The sequence below is a fragment of the Lonchura striata genome, chromosome 20, assembly GCF_050655825.1.
Source record: "Lonchura striata isolate lonStrDom1 chromosome 20, ASM5065582v1, whole genome shotgun sequence".
Classification (NCBI taxonomy): Eukaryota; Metazoa; Chordata; class Aves; order Passeriformes; family Estrildidae; genus Lonchura; species Lonchura striata.
Genome location: NC_140722.1, coordinates 9,910,862 through 9,934,655, shown reverse-complemented (window position 1 = coordinate 9,934,655; position 23,794 = coordinate 9,910,862). Strand labels below are relative to the sequence as shown.

Below are 23,794 nucleotides of genomic sequence, written 5' to 3'. Positions count from 1 at the left end.
ACAAAGCAACTCTGGGCGCTCTTTCCATCTGATCCACCCTCACCTTTGGGAGGATCTCTGGGGACAAAGTCCTGAGTTGGAAGGGACACACAAGGATCACCAAGTCCAACCCAGACTTTTTGGGGTTTCCATGCACAGGAAACCCCCAAATCCCACTCCGTGCATCCCTGAGAGCATTGTCCAAAACCTCCTTGAGCTCTGGCAGCCTTGGGGCCACGACCATTCCCTGGGGAGCCTGTTCAGTGCCCAACCACCCCCTGTGGGAAGAACCTTTTCATAATATCCAACCTAAGCCTCCCATGACACAGTTTCAGCCATTCCCTTGTGTCCTACCCCTGGTCAACAGAGAGCAGAGATGCTCCTCCAGCTTGTTATGTGTAATAAATATAATTTGCGCCATTCCTTGTATGAAATATGTAATTTGGATACTTGTTAAATCATGCCCGTTGTATTAGTTCCAACCCCCCCCCCTTTTTTTTTTTTTGCAGGCGAGACTGAGTATATATTGGAAACTGATTTACAAGTAAAAGGATGTGGCTCGGCTGGGTGATGGGCCATCATTGGTGTTGATCGTCTGAGATGGACATCATGGAAATACTCAGACAGATCCATGTGGATGCAGCCTTCCTGTAAACTCCCAACAAGAATTTACCTACTCCGGACATTGAATTATTTCTCCTCATCACAAAAAAAAGAAATTCTTATTAACCTATGGACTCTGAATAGAAGAAAGGACTGATTGCTAAAATCTTGGCCTCAGGTGGAATTTTCCCTATAAAAGCCGCTTGGGCCAGGATGGAGGTGTGCGGGCATAGGGGAAAACCTCTGCTGAGGCTGACTCCTTGTGGCACACCCAGGGCCGACCCCGGGCTCGGCTCTGTCCCTTCTGTGTGGCTGGCTAGATAGAATTTGACAGCTAATAAAATTATTTTTATTTTTAATCTGGCTAAATAAATTCTCATTTATAACAAGCTCCTCTCATGACGAAGCACAAACCTCAATGATGTCTCCCCTCAGTCTCCTGTTCTTCAGGCTGAACAACGCAAGGACCCTCACCCACCCCTCTAATGGCTTTCCCTAGATCCTTCCTCAAACTTGTGGCCTCCTTTGGATGCTCCTTAGGGGATTTATCTCCTCCATATATTGATTGGGGTACCCCAAACCATCCCAGCGCTCCAGCTGTGACCACAGCAGCCTGGACGTGAAGCTGGGGGAGCTTCAGCCCCTCCATCTGCTATCCCCAGCTTGGGAGCAACACGGGCCGTCACCTGAAATCACCACTGCACTCTCACCCATAGGTGTGTGAGGAAAACCCACAGAATTCCACAACATTCCACATAATTCACCCTCACGGGCAGCCCCAGCCACAAACCCCGGGGGTCGTTTTTGCAGCCGCACGGGGAGAGCAGCGCGCCCGCAAGGCTCGCTGCAAAGCTTTACTTCAGCTGGAAACAAATCCCTTGGACTCCTCTCTGGAGCACGGGGAGCTGGATCCCATGGAACCCGCCCGGCCCGCAGCGGGTTAAGCCGCGCGCCCACAATGCCTCGCGCCCTGCAACGTCGGCGGCGCCGGGCGGGACCGGGCCGGGCCGGCACCGGACCGGGATCGGCACCGGGAGCAGGACCGGCACCGGGACCCGGACCGGCACCGGGACCCAGCAGGGGCGGCAGCGTTGCTCAGGTCTCCGTGGCTCCCCGCAGCCCAGCCCCGCGCTGAGGCGGCGCTGCTCGGCCCCCGCGCTGCCGCCCCGGCCGCAGGCTGCCAGGCTGGCGCGGCGGGCAGGAGGCAGCGCCCTGCCCGCTGTTTCAGCTCTTTCTGCGTTGTTTTCTTGCCCAGAAAGCAGAGGCCGGAGGGCTCGGCGGATCCCGGCCATGTTGTGAGGGAGGGAAGCTGCAGGACGCCGCCGGGATCCGGGTACCGCAGGTGTGCCTGAAGGAATCGCTCTTCCTCGGCCCCGCGAGGCGCTGGGTGAGTGTGGAGCTGCTCGGCTTTGATGTATTTGCGAAGGAGAACCGTGCCAGCTCCGTGGAGATGGGCGCTTTGTGAGCTTGCCAAGGTTTTTTCAGCCGCTGTGGCCTTTTTGCACTGGTGGGACTCAGGGGGAGCCTTGAGCACCATGAAGGCACCAGGCCACGTCACCCGCTGACTCTTGGTGTGTGAATCGCAAAGCCCTTTGCAGGCTGGCTCTGAATTTCGTGCTGTGTCAGAGGAGCAAAGTCCTGTTATGTATTATTTCCGCTTCTAGTCCACTTCTGCCTTTTTTGCCTTGTTTAGCAAACTAAAGATTTCATAACCAGAAAACTCATATGGTGAACATCTAGTTTTTGCTCTGGGAGCAGATTGTTTGGGAAATAAGAGTGTGAGATTGCTTTATGTGAAGCTAACTCCACTTTGGAACCTTGTCAGAAATATATATATTCATAAATGGAAACTTACTCCAAAACAAAACCTTTTCTTTACTGCTTATGTCTATTTCTATTAGATCAAAACAATGTATATTTCTTTACCGTGGCTTCTTTCTTCAATATTTAGCTATGAAACTTAAACGGCACAGGTTTATATACTTAAACACTGATTTAAGTATATAAAGTTTATATACTTAAGTTTATATACTTAAGCACTGCTTATATATCCAGTCAGCTATCAGGCCTCAGCTTTTTGGTGGTGATCAATGATAATTTGAACCCTTAAAACTTTGTGAGAAAATCATTAAAAGTAAACTAGGCACCTCTAAAGGTGTTACCTATTAGAAAGCTTAGAACATGACATTTTTACTTTGTCATTTATTTCCAAATGCTTTGGTGGGGGAGGACAAGATGAAAAGCTGGTGCCTTTAGTTACCTCCTCCTTTTCTTGGTGTGGGTGAAGCTCTTCCTTCCCACTAGACAGATGTGGTTTGGGCAGGGAACTTGGTGCATGTGGAATGGGTGTATGTTCTGACTGCAGTTTGCCTAAGTCTTTCCGTTTTTGTTTAAAAAAAGGTAGTTATGGCAGAACCAAAAGCAATTGCTTCCTTTGTCACCTTGGAGCTGGAGATCTGAAACTCATGTGTAAGCTCTGGAGGGGGCTGGATATTGGCTGTTGGAGGATGGATGTAACTTTCTGCTTTGTAGACAGTTCCTGGCATGTGCAGAGTTGGAGTGGGAAGAGGCTTTCCTGTTCAGCTCCAGCAGTGCTGGTTTGCCATTGAGGCAGGCCTCTGCATGTAGACTGCCTCTGCTGGTTATTCTGATTGAAAATCTGTAAAAAAAGGAGGAAAAATAGTAAAGGAAGAGCAGGAATAAGAGGATTGGACATCCCACCAAAGAGAGGAGCTTTGGAAGCTGTCAGTAATGTACAGGAAGATGCTGGGGAAATTAATTCCTGAGGAAAAGATGTTGGCATGCAAAGAGCAATAATGGCAGAGAGGAAGGCCCAGAGGGTGCACTGTTGTCTGTCTGGCTATTCCTGCTGAGTTATTTACTTAATTTCTGTACTGCAGAGGAAGAATTCTACATTAGCTCACCAGGGACAGATAGTGGAATTGAAGACAGAGACTGAGAATCATATAAATGTGTTTATGGTTGTTATTTAGGACATGAGCAAATGCATATAGTGCTATTTCCCTCCCTGCTCACATGCACATGAGTTGTGGAAGGTTAAATGTTATTGAAATGCTATTGGAAAAGGTGTGTTTAATTATATGAGTAGTCACTTGACACACTTTCATTCTCCTGTCTTAAAATTACACAATTTTTATTAGATTATTGATAAAAATAACTGTGCTCAGTTTTATTTTAATACAGGATGGCAGGAAGATTTTATTCACCACTATTTGCATTGACTTTTATTGCAATTACCTGGTTTTGCCCAATACAAAGCAATTAAGGCTGAAAAGGTGGCACATTCTAAACATCAATGAAAGCACTTCACCTTAAATTCCACAGAATTAAGCATTTGTTAACAAGATATTTACAGAGGAATAAGTGCTTTAGATAAAAAGCAATGACTTGTGCTACAATCACCCTCTGCTTTTAGCAGTAGCAATATGTAGGTACAGCAGTGAGCTTTTCCTTTCTGAGTCATGTTATCTTAGCAGGTGATGCACAGAACTATTTATTGTACTGCTTTGCTTTAGAGATTGAAATTGTTGCCAGTCATACAAATGCAATATTTCCTTACCTGTAGCATTTTACCTTTTTAAACACCCTTCCTTGATTTATTTAAGATAAATACTTCCTCCATCCCCTAGGGCTGTTGTCTGTAACAGTCATTTACCTTCTAAAATTACTGTGAGATTGTTAATTTTATTGATGTTCTAAGGACTTTTGATTATTTGTTCAAACAGCACAGTGAACAGAGTTGCCTAAAGGCCTTTTTGCCTCTCATACCAACCTTTGTTTGGTGAAAATATCAACCTGCTGTTTTATGCTTTGTATCTTGACTGGCCAATAAGCTTGATATTTAGTACTTGGTGCTGTTTCTAGTCTGCTTGGTGAATTCTGTCTTAGAAGTTTGTTTTCTGGAGTAGAAATTATAAGATGGAGAGGAAGTAAAAAGGGAGAACAGATGTTACTTATTTAAAGTTAATTTAAATATGATGCTATTAGTTGATAATAGGAATTTATTTTTTATCTAAATTGCAGCCTTATGCTGTACCCTACACTATAGTTCTTCAAATCATGAGTGCTTTATGCATTTTGGGTTTTTCCAGGCTGTTTACTGTGTGTAAATCACATTTTTTGTCTTAATGTGAATTTTATCCATAGCATGCCACTGCTCCCTGCTGTTTTCTGCATCATAAAAATTAGAGTGAGATGATGAGGTCTGCCAGTGAGATATGCCTGTTGAATTACAATACTATTTAGTGTAAAAGGTCCCAAGAATTGCCTTAATTTCTTAGAATTCAGTTGACAACCAAACTCCATATTTCTGGAAAATTACGAATTTTTGTATAATCTAGTAAGGGGCTCTTTAAGCAATGTGTTCTGCACTCTGAAGTATAAGAGTTTCTGCTATTTTTTGTGTAGGTCTGATGAGTTGTGTACATGTGATCAGTGAAATCATGGATGTTAGGAAGTGCTTTCAGGAAGGGCAGTGGATGGGCCTGGGAGCAGCATCCAGTAGAGTTGGTTTTGATACCACTTCTGACAGAAGAATTCCTGTGTTTATCAGCCCCTGCCCACTTTTCAACCATAACTGAATTACACCTTTCCACTGATGGAGTTAAGATGAATAAATCGCCCCAAAAGTGCGAAGTAAATGGAAAAAGAAGGTTGTGGGGTTTATGGTGGTTTGGTTTGTCTGTTTTTCCTCTGCAGCTGGTTGTGAGTCAGTGGATTAAATTCTAGGCTCTTTGTCACTAGCTGTGCTTGTGAGGTACTGAGCATCCTGCCAACATCAAATCCATCATCATGACTTAAGTTTCTTTTTCTCCCTTTGCAGAATCATGGCAAGTCCAAGAACAAGGAAAGTCCTCAAGGAAGTCAGAGCACAAGATGAGAACAATGTGAGAAAATTCTGATGTTTAGATCAGTTTTGTAGAATTGAATTTGCTTTTTACTTTCTCCATATGTTCTCTGGTGTCTGCTACAGCTGCTGTTGCCTTTGTGCTCTGGCTCACTAATGCTAACATAGAAATTTGGATATCTCATGTATGCATTACAATACATTGCTGCATATTTAGCGCAAGTATTTCAGAAGTTCTGGTAAGGCTGGAACCCCTGGGGTCTTTTCAACAAGGGGTGTCTGGGGCACAACTTAAATTAAAATGATCCACTTCAAGTAGCTTGATTATACCTTAAATGTGGTAGTCCATAGAAAGATTAAGTTTTATTTATATCAATACATTAAATCTTGAGTGGTGAATCATTAAACTGAAATTGTTGCACAATAAAGCTATTTCCAAAGAAAAAATTCTGTTTAGATCTGCTGTAATTTACTGCCCAGCTTCAGTGTGACTGAAAAAATGTTCCAAACTTTAAATATTACATTTTTATTTTGCCAAGGAAACCTTAAGAATTTAATTTAGTTACTTTCAAGGCAATGGAAATGATACCAAAATGAATGCTTTGGACAGTAATTTCCATTTGTTTGTCTGTATTTCCTCACTGTTTTTTTTTTGTAGTTGATGCAGCAATTTTTATAATCTAAGGACCATAAATAAATACCTGAAGGAAGTTAATGATAGCATGGAAGGTATTTCCAAACACTAAGAACCCTTCCTTCTGAAATTATTTTTGATGTGTGATGTTTTCATAATTCGCCTTTTTGAGCTGTGAAAACTTCCCGTGGACAGTGATGACAGATTGCAGAAATAACTGCTTTTCTCTCACAGGTCTGTTTTGAATGTGGTGCATTTAACCCCCAGTGGGTGAGTGTGACCTATGGAATTTGGATCTGTCTGGAGTGCTCAGGAAAACACCGAGGCTTGGGAGTTCACCTCAGGTCAGCCTTTCCAACAAACTGTGGACTGAGTTGCATTTCCTCAATTTCCTCAGGGTTTATTATGGCTGTGAACAGCATGTGTTGGTTTGCGATGTATAGAATGTGTCAAATCCAACATTTCATTGACAGTTTTGCTTCATTTTCCTCTCCAAAGTGGGCTTTGTTCTCTTGTCCCTAGTCTGTAATTAGCTGTGTATAAAACTAGTCTAAGAAACAGCTTTATTCTGTTCAGGAAATTTATTTTTTCTTTGTAATATATATGATATTTTTTGTTGTTTTCCAAGACCTGTGCCTCAGCTGAGATGGGGGTCTATGGAATAAGAACTGTTACGGGTTCTGGAGACTCACAGTGTGTATGTAATAGGGTCAAAGCAGGGAACAATTACTCAAACTTTGTAAATCACCAAAGCAAGGAGGCCATTCTGAAGTACATTCTTTTGAAGATGTGAAGCTCATCAGTGAGTGGAAGTTGCATAGGAAAGGAGCATTTTGAACTGTTCTGTAAGTGGCATGGAAGAAAAGATGAAATTTCTGAGATGAGGACATAGAATCGTAGAATTGCCAAGGTTGGAAAAGATCTCTAAGATCATCAAGTCCAACCGTCAAAATACATAATAGACAGAAAAAGAAAATTGCAGAGTGAAGTATGGGAAAAGTTTCTGTTCCATAGTGGGCTAGATTAATTTCTGGACTTTGAAGGAACTGCTTTTTCAGTCACTTGCCTTCTGTTGATTGTCAATGCCAATAAAAGACATGATTTTGGCTTATTTCAGTCAGGATCTGCCCACCTTCTTATGATGATCTGTCTTTCTGTACTTGGAGAGTGTTCTCCAACATGTTTATACTCTCAACTTTTGAGATGGGTTGTAATAAGTTTTTTTTGTCACTGGTGGTACAGCATGAAATTATAACAAGCTGTGATCTAAATTTTATTTTTTTTTAACCTGCTTTTCAGTTTTGTGCGTTCTGTAACCATGGACAAGTGGAAGGATATTGAGCTGGAGAAAATGAAAGCGGGAGGTAACAGCAAATTCCGACAGTTCTTGGAGTCTCAAGATGATTATGATCCATGCTGGACAATGCAAGAGAAATACAACAGCAAAGCTGCAGCTCTGTTTAGAGACCAGGTAAGCTCAGTTTTAGGTGAGGCCTCACCTCTATGATCTGAAAATATCAAAGTTCTTTGTAAACTCTTGGTTTTGAAAGGAGGAAAAGTTGCAGTTTTTTGAACCGCTGCAGTGGTTCCTGAAAAGGTAAATGTAAGAGATTGAAATCCTGGAAGAGTTAATATAAACTTGAATGAGTTCATGGCTCAAGTATTCAGCAGAAGAGAAAAAGAAATGTTGTCCTGCCTGGGAGATGAGGTGGGGTTAGAAAAGGAGCTTTTCTGCACTAACTTCCTTATTTTGAGTAACACGTTCTAATTTAGCCCAAGGTATTCCAAGGGTCTGGTACCTCAGAGCTGGCGGTCCAGGACTGCCCTCTTGGGACCCTAAAGGTCTTAGAGTGCTTCTTCCCAAGTCTTGTAAGAGTTTTCTATTGAAATTTTCATTTGTGCATTTAGCTGAGGTAGCTCCAATTTTCAGTGCTGTGGTTTGTTGCAGCTGTTTAGTCAGTGGAGCTATCTCAGTCCTCAGTTCACTGCAGTTCACTACTTCAGCTGTACATTTCTATCCAAAGTGATTTTTGCTAGAACTTTAGTGTATGTAGTAACATACAACAATAATGTAGTTCTGTTCCTCCATTACTCTGTGATTAGTGCTTACATCTGTTCATTAATCCAGTCTTTCCTCTTCAAACCAAACCTGCCCCTTTGAGGAAATTGTCTAATTTTCTATATCAGTTGCCTGAAATAAAACCAGGGCTCAATTCAACATCACAACCTGGGAGTCAAAAAATTTGGTATCTTGTGGGAAAAAAGGTTAAGTGATCCAGTAGCAAATTGGAAAAATGACTTGTCCTTTTGTTACAGAACCAGTTTTTAATTTGTATGAAATCTCTGACTTGGCATTCTTAACTATTCTGCCTCTTGTAGGTAGCTACAGTAGCTGAAGGCAAGGAGTGGTCCATTGAAACTTCTCCTGCCAGGAACTGGACCCCACCTCAGCCTAAAATGTCTCTGTCTTCTGCTCACCGGTACGTGCCCTGCTGATCTAATGTTGGTACAGATACAGCATCAGGTACAGACAAAACATCAAAACCTGATGGTTTCTTGTCTGCTGGGTTTACCCTGTTGGTGCTGGTGTCTGAACAAGCTGGAGTTAGAATATGAAGTAACAGGACTTTGTTTTTGTAATAATTCTCACCCCCTGCACCTGAGCCTTAAACCATGGCAGAGAGAAGTGAGCAAGAGCAGGGACAAAGCCATGCTTGTTTTATTCTGACGTGTAATGCACCTGAAATTAGACATTTGTGTCTCTCACAGGTAGTGTGTGACATCCTCACCTTAACTGTGGTGCTGTGCCAGTTTGGGATTGGATGCCAGGGAAAAAGAAACAGACTTTTCCCTTCTGCTGCTAATTACCAGGGGAGCATTAAAGCTCTCTACCACAGCAATTCTGTTGTTCTGTTTTTGCATGTGGTGTTTATTACTCTGTGCACTAAATATCCTAGTTAACTGCAAAAGCTGTTGTAAATCAAAGGAACAAGAGCTTCATGCCTTTTAGTGGTTGCATTAGAGTTCCCTTTTTGATAGATGAAATAAAGAATCAATTTCTAACCTGTATTATGGTGATATACATCAAGCTGCACTGCTGAGCTGGTGGGTTTTGCTTAACATGGCTTTGATTCTTCAATGTTTTATTTCAGTTCTGCTGGACAATCTCAGACTGCAGCTGCCTCTTCTGACAAGGCTTTTGAAGACTGGTTAAATGATGATGTCAGCTCCTACCAAGGGTAATGTAATATTTACTGACTTTCTGAGTGCCTCTCTTTCTAGCATAATAAAATGTTTGAAGCACTGAAGAAAACGTTTGTGATTCCAAATATTATTGTGGTGGGTTCCAAACCAGGGAATTCTGATTGTGTGTTGTACCATACAGTAATTTGAGTTAAACAGAGGCATTTATAAAGCTTCTTTCATTCCTTTTCTCATTTTCATGTATCACTTTATTAGGATTTACTCAGCTTTCTGATGTCAGTGATTTGCTAAACTGGAGAATCATTAAGACCACATTAACTTCCACAGAGGAACTTAGAGCTAGAATTCCTCAGTGGATTCTTGGTGTTTTTATGAAGTGAGTAGTTTTGTATTTTTGGTGCTGGCTGCTATAGGACTTTCTTTTCCATTTGCAAAAACAATTGTCATCCTTCCATGCTTTTCAGTTCTTGTTTAATGTTTTTAATGGCTGCATGCTGATACAGGTACTGTTTATTTTTTTTTTAGTGGCAGTGGCCAAGAGAATCGCTATGTGGGGTTTGGGAACACAGTAAACCCTCCAAAAAGAGAGGATGACTTCCTGAATAATGCCATGTCCTCATTGTACTCGGTAAGGAATTGCTTGGAGCTTTCTGAATTGCTGTTCTCGTTTAGTCCCTGGTGTGGGAGAATATGAATGGAGAGGAGAAACTAAGACTGCAGATGGATATGGAGAGATGCAGAGTATTGGTTATATTCCTTAAGAGTGAAGAAGATACTGGTGGACTTTAACAGGGAAAATGGAGAAACTTGAGCAGAACTTAAGAATTGTGTTTGGTATCTGTTCATAGAAATAAGTGAAGATATAGCAATGGATTAAGAAATAATAATCAACAGGGCTGAAGGAAAAACATGTAATTACCTGTAGGGAATAGCTCTAAATCTGTTAACCATATTAGGGATGTTCAGAGGAAGACAACTGAAATGTGTGTTTATGTGGGTGCCAGAAGCCCTGAGCAGTGATGAAAACATTTGAAATACTTGTGACAGGGTGTGAAGAGATAACAGCATATGGCTGAACAGTTGTCGTGATTCAAGTAGAGATAGTGAAAGATGCATTGTTGAAATAAAATGGGAATAAAGTCAGAGGCAGTCAGGGCCATACTGTTGCTTTGATGGGCTACAAAGTCACGCTGCTGAGCAATATTTGGGGTTTGGAGTCACTTGGAAATACAATGAGGTATTCTACCAAAGTTAGTGGCCAACAGCCCTCTGTAGAGCCTCACTACCTAAATACTCACACCAGGTTCCACTGTTTATTTAAAAATAAATTAATAATTTCACTAGAACTTACCAGAGAAAGGTAATGCCTGAGCCTTTGAACAAGTTGATCACTATATTCCAGGTGATCCCACAGGCTGCTTGGTATAGATCAGCTAGATATCTTCTGGGTATCTCACAGATTTTAGGCCAGAGAGTTCAGATCAGAAAGCACAGCTGCAGTGTACTGCAGGTGAGCTAAGACAGCCAAAGAGAGGTGACACCATTCCTGTGAGCCATGCTTTGAGCCCAGGATCTGCCTGAATGTCCTGGCTGGAATGCCCTCGTGTGAGCACAGACACACATTGCAGTGTGTCTGAAGTCCTGTATTTCTGGGAGGCTGAGTTCCTTGCATGGATGTTCATTCTGGAGAGGAAAACAATTTGTCTTCCAATGCATGGGATGATTTTTTTCCCTACACTTGCAGCTATTTTTAGCAGAGTAACATCTGAAACACTATGGCTTGTTCAAATTCACACAAATACTGGAAGTTCATCACTATATTTCAGTTAAGTGAGAGGCTCTAATTTTTCTCTCAGTAGCAGGTAGTTCTTATGAATACAGGACAAGCTGTATTAGAGCATTTTGACTTCAGCTAATTTGTTTTTAATGAAAACTTGGTTATTTACTGTTACTACTCATATGTAGCTCAGAACTTTCTTGCTTTCTTTAAAGGGATGGAGCAGTTTTACAACTGGAGCAAGCAAAATTGCCTCAGCTGCTAAAGAGGGTGTAAGTAAATAAAATGTGGTGTAGTTAGCAGTGGAATACCAGAGGGGGTGATATTGGTATTCTCTTTTCACTGTGAAATTCTGCCAAAGCTCCATTACCTTGGAGAGGATCATGCAGCATTTCTAAATGCATGTCTTTGAAAGTTTATTCCAGGTAAACCTGCATGTATTTGCTTCTCTTCACAGGCTACCAGATTTGGATCTCAAGCAAGTCAAAAGGTGATTATGGATTTAGCTCTTACTCCATCTAATTGTCTTTAAGTGCCATGTGTTTGCCTGACCAATTGACTTAGATTTGATCATCAGCAGACCAGTGTGCCCAGTAGTGTTTAGTTCTAGCTTTTAATTCCATGGGAATCACAATCAGCTGCAGTGATCAAATTAAGCAAGAGATAAACAGGGATGCTGTGCTGTTTATTCCTGTTGGATGTGTTGGAGAGGCTGCAGAGCTTGCAAACTTCAACATACCCCTGGTTGACTTCTGTGAACCTTAAATGTGGTCTAGCTTGAGGTAGTTTTCTTGGTGATACAACACAATGCAAGCCAGCTTCCCATGGCTAAAGCCTAGTAAGATGTTAAAAGTGAGAACTGCTCAATATTATTAATGAATCAACTTGCTTGTGTATGTTCTAAAAAATAGCAGTGACAAAAGGATTTCATTTATCAAACTGGGGTTAAAACAGAGACAGACCTGATTACACTGAGCTCTGACATGCAAGATCTGTCTGCAAGGAAAGGTTTTAAATTCAAATGTAAAAATGATAAAAGAATAGGGGTTCCTAATTTGCCTAGTTCTGAGTGAGTTGCAGATATTTATAGATGGTTCAGAAGTTTTAATTGAACTATAACTCTTGTGTATGTGCAGCATTAGCCTGGTTGGCTTTCTGATAGGCATAGAAAGTATTGCTCAAAACCAATGTGCAGCAGCAGGTGTTCAGAGAAGTCTATGCACTGGGATATTAATCCTTCGAATGGCCAAACCTGGGGATGTTTGGAACAAAAATTACTTGTTAAAGCACCCAAACTTCCCACTTCAATGCTTTGAAATATTTACTACTTGGTTTAAGAAAAATGAAGTTTTCTACAGGTCTTCCTCTTCATTCCCTCTGGCAGTTTTCCTTGTGTAATAAAAGCTGCTCTTTCTTTAGTATTATTAATAACTATAGTATTAAGTTTAAAAGCTCATCACATGTACTGACAAGGACTACAGTAACTTGATGCTCTACAGTCTAAGCTGTGTTACTGAAGGTTAGATTTTGTTCCTGAAACTTCTGACCCTTTGCAGAACAGATTTAACACATTTTTGATGCACTACATTGGTTAAAAGTGTATGTGGGGCCCAGTTACCAAACACATTTCACTGTTTCTCTTGTCAGTAGATGTTAAAATTTGAAAAAGGTTCATGATACCTAACTTGACTGAAAAAATGCTGCCAATTTTTTGCTAAAAGCTGCTTCTGCCTTCCTTGCTCTTTTCTCTTTTGCTCTCTGGGTAAAGTTTTGGGGCTACAAGCAGCAGCCAGAGCCGGTAACACCCTCACATCTGTTCTTGTGCATGGACTCCTTGTCTGTTCGTGCTGAATTTGTGCATTTGCTCCTGAGCTGTCTTTTCTTTCTCTGCCTTACATCAAACCTGTTTAGAATAATGTTGTGTGCATTGTATGGTAACATTTCTGCAAACCTAGTTAAAATTTGTTGAAGTTGGATAGAGATACCCAAGCGCTGTTTGAAAATTGACTGTGCTGCTGTCCACACTGATGATTTCAGGATTTCTGTTTGCATGTCTGCCCCAGGAATGTGCCAGGAGCTGGGTGTTGCTGGAAGGCAGACACTTGAATGAGATGTTTGTTACTGTGGTTAGAGTGCTGTCCTAAATTCAGCTATAGGAAGGAAAGGTGAAGTGATTTAGATGAAAATATGGTTTTAGCCAAATTTTTCCATTCCACATTTACAAAATTATGTGGCTGAGTAAGAGATCAGATAAGAATTTTTCCTGATTCTAGCAGTGACTCCACTTGGACACCTGAACTGTTAGTCTGGGTGTGTTAAACTCTTTATTATCAAACAAACACTTTGCTGAGTTCAGTAGACTCCAGAGGGTTTTTAAAAGGTGAGAACACTCCCTTGTTTTTCTTAAGCACTTTGTAGCATCATTTCCAAAAGTAACAAGCCCTTTGTGATTTGCATTCATGTTTCTCACTAGGTGGAAGTGGGATTTCCTTTTGCCTTTGCTCCTCAAAGAATTTTTATCCTGTAAGGAGTAGAAGTACTGGAGTTAATGGCTGGGAAAAGGGGAGATCCTGGGAATATAGTGGCTTAGGGAAAGGCTTCTTAGACACCTGGGAATCTGTGGAGGAAAGATGTGGAAGGTGCTCCTTTCCCAGTTAGAACATGAGTGAAGGCTCACACCCTGACCAATGGTAGTAATCAAATATGAACTCTTAAGAAATGAAACTTAATTGTCTGATATATTGGCCCTTTTGGATTAACCAGGATAATTCTGGAGGCACTCAGTATGATATGGCAATTCTGAAGAAAGTTTAATTCTGTCAAAGGCTTATTATAGTAGTGGGCAAGGAATGATTTCAGACTCTTCTAAACTTGCTGTCCTTGTCAGCTTTGCCTTGGGAAAGTAATTTTGTGACTTGGACCATGGGCTGACATTTTTGTAAGATGCCTTTGAAGTACAATATCCTTGTGCATCTTGTTCTGGATTGCAACAGATTTCTGCAGTTCATTGTTTTTTCTCCCTGCAAGCCTGGAGCTTTAAAGGAAATAACAAAAATCTTCTGTCACAGCTTTAGCTCTTGTTACTTCTCAGGAACACTTGGGCTCTTACTAACAGATGATAATTGGAGCACTACAAGACAGGGAAGTTGGGGGAAAATCAGCCCAAAAGATCTAATTCTAGGAGTAATTTAATTAGTATGGAAAAATAAGGAGAAGATGAAGATAGTTCTTCCAAATACTCAGCTGCAGGTATTAGCAAGGGGCCCATCTTCAAAACTGTTGCTGATTGCACCATTGCTTCTGCTTCCAGTGCAAGGTCAGACTTTGCTTGGGGTCTGGACATCTATTGCCATGTGTATCTGATTTTAATTCATTGTCTTTTAGTGTCTTCTGCAGCACTTTGCTGTGTGTGCTTTACAGCTCATGCTGCTTGTATGAATCAAAGCTAAAGGCTTCTTGTGTTTTTGGAGATACTGCTGAGAAATGAGCCTGCAGAAGTTTGGGCTGTGGGTTTTTATTATTTTTTTTAAGAAAATATAACTGACTTTGTTTTTGTTTTGCTTTTAAATAGGCGTCAGAGTTAGGTCAGACATTAAATGAAAATGTTCTCAAACCTGCACAAGAAAAGGTAACTTTGGATCTAGTAAATGACTTGCAGAAAAATGCTTGTACTTAGGGAGTGGTTGATTCCTGCTGCCACAGCCCAGGTTCTCAGGGGGTCTTTCTGTAAAGGGGAGACGTCAAACAACTCCAAGTTAGGCTGTTATCAGAGAAATGTTCATGAGGGTAAACTCCCTCCACCTTCCTTTCTTGTGTCCACCAGAGTCTGTCACATTCTCTCATGTTAGATACCATTTTATAGATTTCATGCTTTCAATAATGGAAGATGAAACAAGGGGGAAATGCACCCTAAATGGATATAAAATCAGTTGTTTATATATATATATATATATATGTATTTATATCTATTAGTAGTTGTATCTCGGAGTGTTAAGCTCCTAGTGTTTTACCTACATGCCAGCTTTATTTTAGTTCAGTCAAACATCTTTGAGCCATTTGAAAAGAATGTTTTAACCATACTGCAAACTTAATTCCTCTTCCATTACCTTTATTAATTTGCCATTCTTTACATGGCATTTCAAACCACAGGAGAAGACTGTAATTGGTTTTCTATTCCCTAGAATTATCCACAGCTTGTTTCAGAGGGCTTAGATGCATTATTTTCTGGTGGTTTTTTTTAGGGTGCATTTCCTTGAGCTGATTTTTATTTTGTAGGACAATTTAATGAGAAATTATGCATTTTGTGTTTTAAAAAAAAAAGTTAAATTTCCCTTAGGAAATTGGGCTGTTAGTCCTAAGTAAGTGTTGCTTTATGAAATAAGTATGCTCTATATGCAAAGTCACTTGCATTGGAACAACTGCCATTTATTAAGTGGTGAAAGGTACCTGTTATATTGTGTTCCACCAAAATTCAAAGCCCTTTTAATATTTAAATAAGCATCTATAAAACATAGACAATAAAAGGGACCTGCTACATTTCTAAATGCAGCCTTTATATGCAGTGGAATATATTGATAAAGCTTCATGTTTGCAGATGTTTTTTGTAGTTGTGTTTTATCATTACACTACTGCTGAGCAATACCTGAACTGTGTTTAAATGATACCTTTCTCAAACTGGGTGTGATACCTTCCTCAGACTGGGTTTTTAGCCACAGAAAATTCCCATGAACTCAAAAGACTGAGCTTCACTCCACTATAGATCAACAGACTTCATATATAATTTTCTTAACTTACTTAGATTTGAATTTAATCTGTTTAGATTCATTTTGGGGTTAGGTTTCTTGACATTTAAGCACAAAAGAGCTTGTCTGAAGGTTTCAGTAATACTTTGTTTTATGACTAATTACCAATACTTTGGTCCACATAGGTGAAAGAGGGGAAACTATTTGAGGAGGTCACCATGGGGGTATCGCAGTTGGCCAGCAAGGTATGAGGTGGCCTGCCTGGCTTTCAGGAGGCCAAACAAGTCAAGCCAGTCTCCATATTCTTATAAAAATAATACAAAACCCCAGTGCAGCTTTGGTCTGTGCTTGTGTTGAATAGAGAAATTTGGAAGTGGAATTTTCAGCAGGCGGCAAGTGGAATTTTCAGCAGGCAGCACATCCGCTGGGGTGTTTAAAGCTGCACAGGCATGGTGGTGTCCTCTTAGTAATGTGAATGAGGACATGGGGTAGTTATAAGCAAAGAAAATGTGTGAGGGAATATGGAGACAGCTTGTGTTCCACGGGTACAGTAAAACTTGCTAATGCTCTGCACCTTTCTCCTTTGCCTCCCGCTGCTCTTGGGGACGTGGTAAGTGCTGTCTGAGGCTGCCAAGCACAGAAATGCTGCACTAACTAACACCTGCTGGCATAACCTGCATGGTGTTACCAAGGAGTGTGTGTATCTTCTAGCACTGGGAAAGTCAGCACTGGAAACTCTCCCATAGACCAGCTCAGTGTCTTAGGTTTTGGTACTGTTTGAATAAAATAAAATAAATTATGTTACCTGTCCTGTTTAGAGCCTGGAAGCTCTCAGGCTGAATTCTGGGATTCATCCTCCCTGTCTCTAACTCAGAATAGTACCTTTCACATTGTCACTTCAAAAATTGTATTTCTAATCCATTTCTAGGACTCAGCTTTTGGCCTGTTTTATGTGGGTAGTGAAATAATGCTGAAACAAGTGAAAGTAGCTGTGTAGAGCAGTAGAAATATAAGTTACATTAATCATAAAACATTAGTGCTTTCATTAAATTTAATTTTATGTATTTAATTCTAGTGCTTTTGTCAAGGAAATCTAGGAGAGAATTCAAAAGATGTTGCAACAATGGGTGAAAAACCTAAACCTGACCTACTTCCCACCTCTTCCAGCAGCACAGTGCTGTCAAATGTATGTTCTTTACATCCACCACGTTAACTGCCCCTCAAAAACCTTATTGAGCTCTGAGTTAAATGTGTTTAATTTATGGGAACAAGTGGAGGAATTTGTTCTGGCTTTTGCTGGACTTGGCAGAGGTGTTGGTTCAGTCCAAATGAATAGAGTGTCTTTTTTTTGTATAGGTTCAGGGAGCTGGGAGTAGGGGATGGAGAGATGTCACCACTTTCTTTTCAGGCAAAGCAGATGATAATACTGACAGGTAATATTTTGTTCTTGCTTTCTATCCCTTTGAAAATATATTTTTATCTCCTGTGCATTCTCTGCAGTATAGTGGTGAAAGGTAATTTTTCAATATTATGAACTTACTCTGTCTTTACTGATAGTCCTCCTCTATGTAATAGGGAGGAATTCAATATAACCTTGTTTATAACTGTTTTTAAACTGAGAACAAAACAGTGCACATATTTTGGTTTAAAACTTACTCTAAATGCACATTCCCTTTCCTTGGGCCTGATAAATCTCTTAACAAAAATCTGTGAATTAGACAACAAGCTTATGTCATTTGGAGCAATATTTAGTTCTTCCTTTACCATCAAACATTTTTTTAAGCAAAGAGCAGTAGAATTGTGGCTTTCTTTGGTGTAATTTATTTTTACTGTTATGTTTGGCATAACTAATTTATTTCTACCTTCCTTTCCCCCTCACCCCCCAAAAGACCAGCTGAGGGAGACAGCTACCAGAACAGTGGAGGGGAGGGCTACCAGAACAATGCTGTAGATCAAAGCTTCTGGGAGACCTTTGGCAACTCAGATGCACCAAAAGCTCATAAATCTCCAAGCAGTGAGAGCTGGACCTATGTGGACAATTCCACAGAGAAGAAGAGCTCGGATAGCTGGGACGTGTGGGGCTCAGGAACAGTCTCCAACAAGAACAGTAACAGCGACAGCTGGGAAAACTGGGAGACCAACTGGGAGAACACAGGAGGGGAGAGCAAGACCAGAAAACCTTCTAAGGCAACAAAAAGTTTGTGGGATGAATTTTAGAACTGTGTTAACCCTGCTCTGCACAGCTGGGAAAGGGAGGCTGTGCTGGTTTGATGGAGGGGAGGAAGTTTTACACACTCGTGGATTATCATGGCTGACCTTTCTGATCTGTTCGTGCTTCCCATTCATTCTCCTTCCTTCTACCCTGGTATAGGGAAAAAAAAAGTAGCATCTGAATCTTTTCTTACATAAAAGTGGCTCTCCCTTTTTTAAGGATAGTGATAAGTATATTCTCCTTGCACTATTGGAGCTGGCTACAGCAACTTTCTTAACACAAATATTAAAGGAAAGAAATCTGTGCAAGGACACTTCCATGGCACAACCTTGCATGTGTAGGTTAATAGGTGTTCATCCAGTCCTCATCTAATTTGAGATTTGGGGTGTTTAATGCAAAGAAAGGACAGGGTGTGACTTGGAAAGACAGCCACTAACTGGGCAAACTGCAGTTGGATACATCAAGTTCTAATGCCTTATGGATTGCTCTGGCAATTCAAGATGGTCTTTAACATATTTTTTATTGGAGCTTTGTTTTTAAACATTCTGACATTATTTTTTTTTAGTAGTTGAAAACTTACTTTTCTCCTTAGAATTCAGAATCTAGAGCTAGATAATTATTTGTGTAAACTTGTATGTTTGACCTGAGCTCTCAAGGGATATCCAGAATGGCTCTACTTGCCCACCTTACTCAGTGGATTGAGTTTGCACTCAATTGTAGTTTCTGCTACACAGAAAAGCAAAGCTGTTGTGTTTTTCTTCCTCACCTATGCCCTTGCCCCAGTTTGAGGATTTTATGTACTCTCTTTTTTCTCTTTCTTCCTTCTACCTGTGTAGTATTTTGTTAATGCTGGTAAAAAAATGAAGTCTTTTTGCTGCTTATGTCCTTCTGGACATGTGTTTGGCAACATGGCAGTGAAAGAAAAAAAAATATAAAGAAGATTCCAGCAAGAAAAAATAGGTGGAAAATACAAGAACATTGAGGGAAAAGCCAGGCAGCAAGCCCCTTTCAAGATGAGTCAATGTCTGGATTTAATAGTAAAATTTAATTTAAACATGTTTTCCAAATGATTCTTTAGTGTGTTAAGCTGTATCTCTGTTTCTGTTATATATTTCTCCACATTTTTTCCTGGATCTTGTTAAAGAAACACTACTTTGGAAACATGAGAAACTCTTGGTCAGCATTAAGGACTGGAACAGGACATTCAGTTATGTGTCAGTTTTGACCCAACAAATCGCTTTGCATGACATGAACCATAATATCTAGAGAAGAATTGTGACTTTTAACAGCAAAGGTGTCATAGGTATCCCATTTTATTTTGGGGGATTGGTTGTAAATGTACCCTCAGCACAAAAACAATCAGCTCACTTGAAAACTCAAATCATGATGTTCTCTGTGGTCTGCTTTTCCAGCATGGAGTTCTTTCTGTGAGCCTTGTAGATCCTATTACTTACCTATAAAGCTTTTTCTTTTAAAACCTGATTAATTTGTTCAACAACCAACTGAAGGTGTCAAAATTATCTTAAATAACACTCCACTTCTTTTACTGCTCACCGAGGTTTTTGAGCAGATAGTAATATCAACAGTTTTAAAAGGAAATAAAATTAATTTCCTCGTAAGTAGCAGATTTTAAAGGTTTAATTCTGAGTAGAAGTAGCTCTGTTTATAGCCTGAGTCTGTATTTCTATTCCTGGGATCTTTCAGATGGTGATGGAATATTTTTCCAGTCTTCTCTCACCCTGTTCTGTGAGGGCTGGGATTTCTTTTTCCCCCTTGCCTGTCCTGAGAGTGTGGTCTGAAGCTGATGGTCTCTGAGCCTCTGCAGCAGGACCCAGAGCTGTCAGAGCCAAGTGCTGCTCCAGGCTGAGCCATTCCCAAGGTGTCCCTGCTGGCACAGACCCTGTGCAAGTGCCAAAGGCACGAGAGCTCTTTGTTTGCAGTGCTGTTCATGGTACCACTGGCACCACTTCACAGCCTGACTAAAAGGATTTTTTTCTACTTTTTCTCCAGTTCCCAGTATAATATTGTCATAGCTTAGCTGCATGTCAAACATAACTTTGTTTTTTTTATGCTTACACCTCTGTTGCCTCTTTGTCAATATGTTTGCTGCCCAGTCTGAAGCAGATTCAGCTTCTTCTGTGCAAGTTTATTACGGTTTCTCTTTCATAAACCTCCTGAAATGGCTTGTGGCAGGAGAGTCTTTATTTCAGTCCACTCAGTCACTGTTATTGTGATGTGTGTGTGCACGTTCTCCTCAGCTGTGAGCTTTGTCTGGGACAAAAGTGGTTTATTTATGTATCACTTGCAGCCACAGTTGGCATGAGCCATTTGTTTGTTCTTTTGATTTGATTTTTGTAGCTTTTGAAACTTTTATGTTCTAAATCAAACAGCCAGAGCCCTGCTCAAGCAGAAGCTTTGGGTAAGGATTTTTCCTCCAGTTGAAACAGGGACAGAACAGTTGCCATCTCTCTCTGCAATGTTGTAAGGAAGCAACAAAATACTATAACTGACAGAAAGATGTTATTGGAAGATGCAAATAAATCAATATAATGGCAGAAGGTGTAACTGCAGACACAAAACCTGTGTGCCACCTGGCCAGTTTGATGGGCAGATGGGCATTTTTTAATGACTTTTCTGAGCCTGAATGTGTGATCGTGCCTTCCAGAGGAGAGGACAAAACAAAGGCATTTTCTTTTTTTGCACACCCACTGTTTTATTGAATTTTACTTTTTTTTTTTTTCAGAGTAGGTAGCTGGGAGGTTTCTGCACTGTGAAGAAAAAATCCCATCAAGTTGCGTGTGCAGAGCAAGTGTTTATGAATCAGACTTTTTTATTTTTTAATTCTTCCTCCTCTCCCCAAAACCTCCCCTTTTGTCCTGATGAGGAGCAGAGGCATTGAGAGGAGGCTGCTGGAGCTGAGGCTGCCTGGCTGAGTGAGGATCCAGCCGTGGATCTGAGCCTGTGCTGTGGCAGGGCCGTGGTGTCACCGTGGGCTCTGCCTGGGCAGGGTGACCAGGGCTCTGCTCCCCTTTCATCCCCTCCCTGAGTCACAGGTTTAAACTGCCAGGAGATTTCAGTAGGTGAAATTGCTGCACCAGTTGAACATTGCAATGGCTGCTTCAAATCCCCTGGTGATCCAAGCTTTTATTTCTTTGTATGGCTTCAACTTTGGAAAATACAGAGCAGCTGGATTCCTGCAGGTGGTCTGATACAAGAAAAATGGCAAGAAATCAAACTAACTGCCACTTGCAAAACAGCGAAAGTCTTGGAGAATGCTCCCAGACATAATTCTGGGAGTTAGTGATTATTTTAAAATGTTTTATTTGTGTATTGAAACCTATTAATAATTAGTACAATTCAAGAAGTGTTTGGCCAGCTCTCCCTCGTGGTTGAGACCTCAAGGATAATGCTGCTGCTTTTATTTTCCAGGCCAGACTGTAACATTCCATGGGTTCATAATGTACTTGTCAGTGTAATGGTCTGTGCAATAATTTAACAAGTGTAGATAAAACCTTTGTTTAATCCAGGATACATTTAAAGATACAGTGATCCTCTTGGAGAATAGCAGTCTACACAAGTACTTCAGTATTTCCTAGTTTATTCTGGCTGAAATACTAAATTTCAGTGACCCAGGGAAAGGTTTGAGCAATCAGTGATTTAAACAGAAATGAACATTTCCATGGCCATTATTAAGAGTTTGATTCTAATGGCTGAGTGACCTCTAACTGCAGAACCCTCTTTCATTTCCAAGCCAGCAGAAACTTGGTCAGTCTGGAGTACTGTATCTTTAATTTTCCTGCAGTGTTTTTTTGTGAAGTTCACAGGAATGGCAATTTCAGTGAACACTATTCATTGTTCTGTAGAGTGGTTCTGGACTTGAACTGCAGTGTCATCTTTTAAAAAGTATTATAATAAAGCAAGGAGATCTGGAGCACAATGGTGGTCAGCGCTTTTTCAGGAGACTTCAATTAATTTTCAACCCAGGTACTGGTGTCAGGTATATTTTTCCCAGCCAGTAACAAAGGAGAAAGGAAGCTGCCAACATTAATAGTGCCAAAAACATCTTTGTATTTAATTGGAATTTCACAGTCTAACTTCAAACTCTTAGGAACAGTTTGGAGATATTGTTTGCCTCCTTATTTAAGGAGAACTATAAATAGAAATTAAAGTGCAGATAAATTTATGCACTCTGAAATTTTTATTAGCTTGTCTACAGAGGCACTTAATACAGCAGAAAAAGGTAACTTTTAAAGCAGTTTTCCTGCAAGAAGAGTTCTCTGACAAATCCTACAGCTGTGGTGGTGTTCCACATTCAGATTCCAGCTTCCTCCATGAGCCAAAGAGCCACGTGAGTATTCCAGATGACTGCACTTCATGCAAATTTAAAATATCTTCTTAGTCAGTAGGACTGAATCCTACTTGCTGTGTAGAGGTAATTTTCCTGATTTTTACACGAAAAACATCTCCATTCATTTTTGATAACATCACCGGTATTGTTCCATGGACAGGCTGTGTCCATCCTTCCTGTAAGGGCTGCTGAGTGGGGTGCAAAGTTTTCACATGGGAGCTAAACAGGACATGCTGGTTCTGGAGAGAGGATTTGGGCCCCTCATTCCGACAACATCCAGAGTTAATGACCTAAAAATGAAACACCAAGGAAGCAGTGATGTTCATTCTGGATTTCAGATTGAGCACAGTCAGTAAAAGCTGATAGAGAAAGTGGAGTCTAGACCAGAAAACACTGAGACCAGCAGACAAAAGGCTTGGACTTGAGGGAGGACAGGTCACTGCTGCATTGCCATGTCCCACTCTGTGCTCTGATCCCAGAACCAGCAGCAAGTCCAGCTGGAGCTTCCTGCCATTGTTGATCTGTGTAGGTGCCCTCCGAGGCAGATGCAGGCTCAGAAGGTGACTCTGGGCTTCACAGCTCACTCACTGCACACAACAAGCACTCTGAGGTGTGCAGGCAGGCACTGGGGATGTGTCCTGGTGTCCTTCCTCGTGCTACCCACCTGTTCCAGAATATTTGTCCACGGGAGCCATCTGCAGCAGGCTTTGGGCTCAGGAGCTTCACCATCACCCCCCAAACTCCACAAGGACCCCCCTGAGGCTCTGCACCTCCCCTCTGCTTTGGCAGAGGTTTGCAGGATGCAGCCATGGGGTGAAAACTGAAAATCCCATGAGGAAAACGAGCTGGAGCTGTGCTGTGGGGAAGCTGTAAACGCTGCAGCTCTGACAGATCTGCAGTGTGATCATTCCTCAGCTGTTCAGTCACTGATTTGCAGGAGAGGATGCCTGGCTGTGCCAGCTCCAGCCATTTGTGCTCTGTCAGCAAGAAGTGGCATCTCCTCAGGAAAGCAGGAAAAGAAAGGTCAGCTCCTCCTCTGAGCAAGGTGCTGATGTTTGCTTTAGGTGAGATGAAACCACCCTGGATTTATCCTCAAATGCTGACTTGCTTCCAGTCTGAATTTCACCAACACTGCCCTGATGGCAACGTTTAAACTGGTTAAAAAGTAGAGATGAAAGAAATACTGAAAAGATCTCCAAGGAGAAGCCTCCTTGTACTTGCAGTTGCTGAGAATGAGTGGGAGAGACTGAGGCTCTGGCAGGGCTGGCTGCAAGGACTGCCAACAGCAATCATGTTGTACCTCACCAGGATGGTGACTGCTGCTCAAGCAGGAAAATCCAGTGCTATCAGCTCTGCACACTTTGGAAACCAGTTCTTGTCTGTCCCTCTAAGCCCTGCCAAAGTGTGCTCCCTCGGAGAGGCTGCTCA

General features: G+C 41.2%; 1 protein-coding gene across 10 annotated transcripts; it reads left to right on the top strand.

Moving 5' to 3' along the window:
- The first annotated feature begins 1,544 nt into the window (after positions 1 to 1,544).
- Positions 1,545 to 21,955, top strand: ARFGAP1 (ARF GTPase activating protein 1). Of its 10 annotated transcripts, XM_021527255.3 has the most exons (16): positions 1,545 to 1,681; positions 1,838 to 1,969; positions 5,426 to 5,489; positions 6,318 to 6,427; positions 7,383 to 7,554; positions 8,463 to 8,563; positions 9,236 to 9,322; positions 9,813 to 9,915; positions 11,280 to 11,336; positions 11,522 to 11,554; positions 12,833 to 12,862; positions 14,636 to 14,692; positions 15,992 to 16,051; positions 16,882 to 16,992; positions 17,163 to 17,239; positions 17,696 to 21,955. In XM_021527255.3, exons 3-16 carry the CDS (start codon positions 5,430 to 5,432, stop codon positions 18,021 to 18,023), a joined length of 1,386 nt encoding a protein of 461 aa, XP_021382930.2. In that variant the 5' UTR covers positions 1,545 to 1,681; positions 1,838 to 1,969; positions 5,426 to 5,429; the 3' UTR covers positions 18,024 to 21,955. The 10 variants fall into 10 exon arrangements, with proteins under 10 accessions (XP_021382930.2, XP_021382932.2, XP_021382933.1 ...); XM_021527257.3 differs by lacking the exon at positions 12,833 to 12,862; XM_021527258.3 differs by lacking the exon at positions 16,882 to 16,992.
- Positions 21,956 to 23,794: the final 1,839 nt, after the last annotated feature.

Excerpts from the sequence above, each read along its gene's own strand:
- ARFGAP1 (XM_021527255.3), top strand. The coding sequence starts at position 5,430 with ATGGCAAGTCCAAGAACAAGGAAAGTCCTCAAGGAAGTCAGAGCACAA. Across the intron at positions 6,428-7,382 it reads GGCTTGGGAGTTCACCTCAG|TTTTGTGCGTTCTGTAACCA; the intron begins GTCAGCCTTTCC and ends CCTGCTTTTCAG. Across the intron at positions 9,323-9,812 it reads GATGTCAGCTCCTACCAAGG|TGGCAGTGGCCAAGAGAATC; the intron begins GTAATGTAATAT and ends TTTTTTTTTTAG.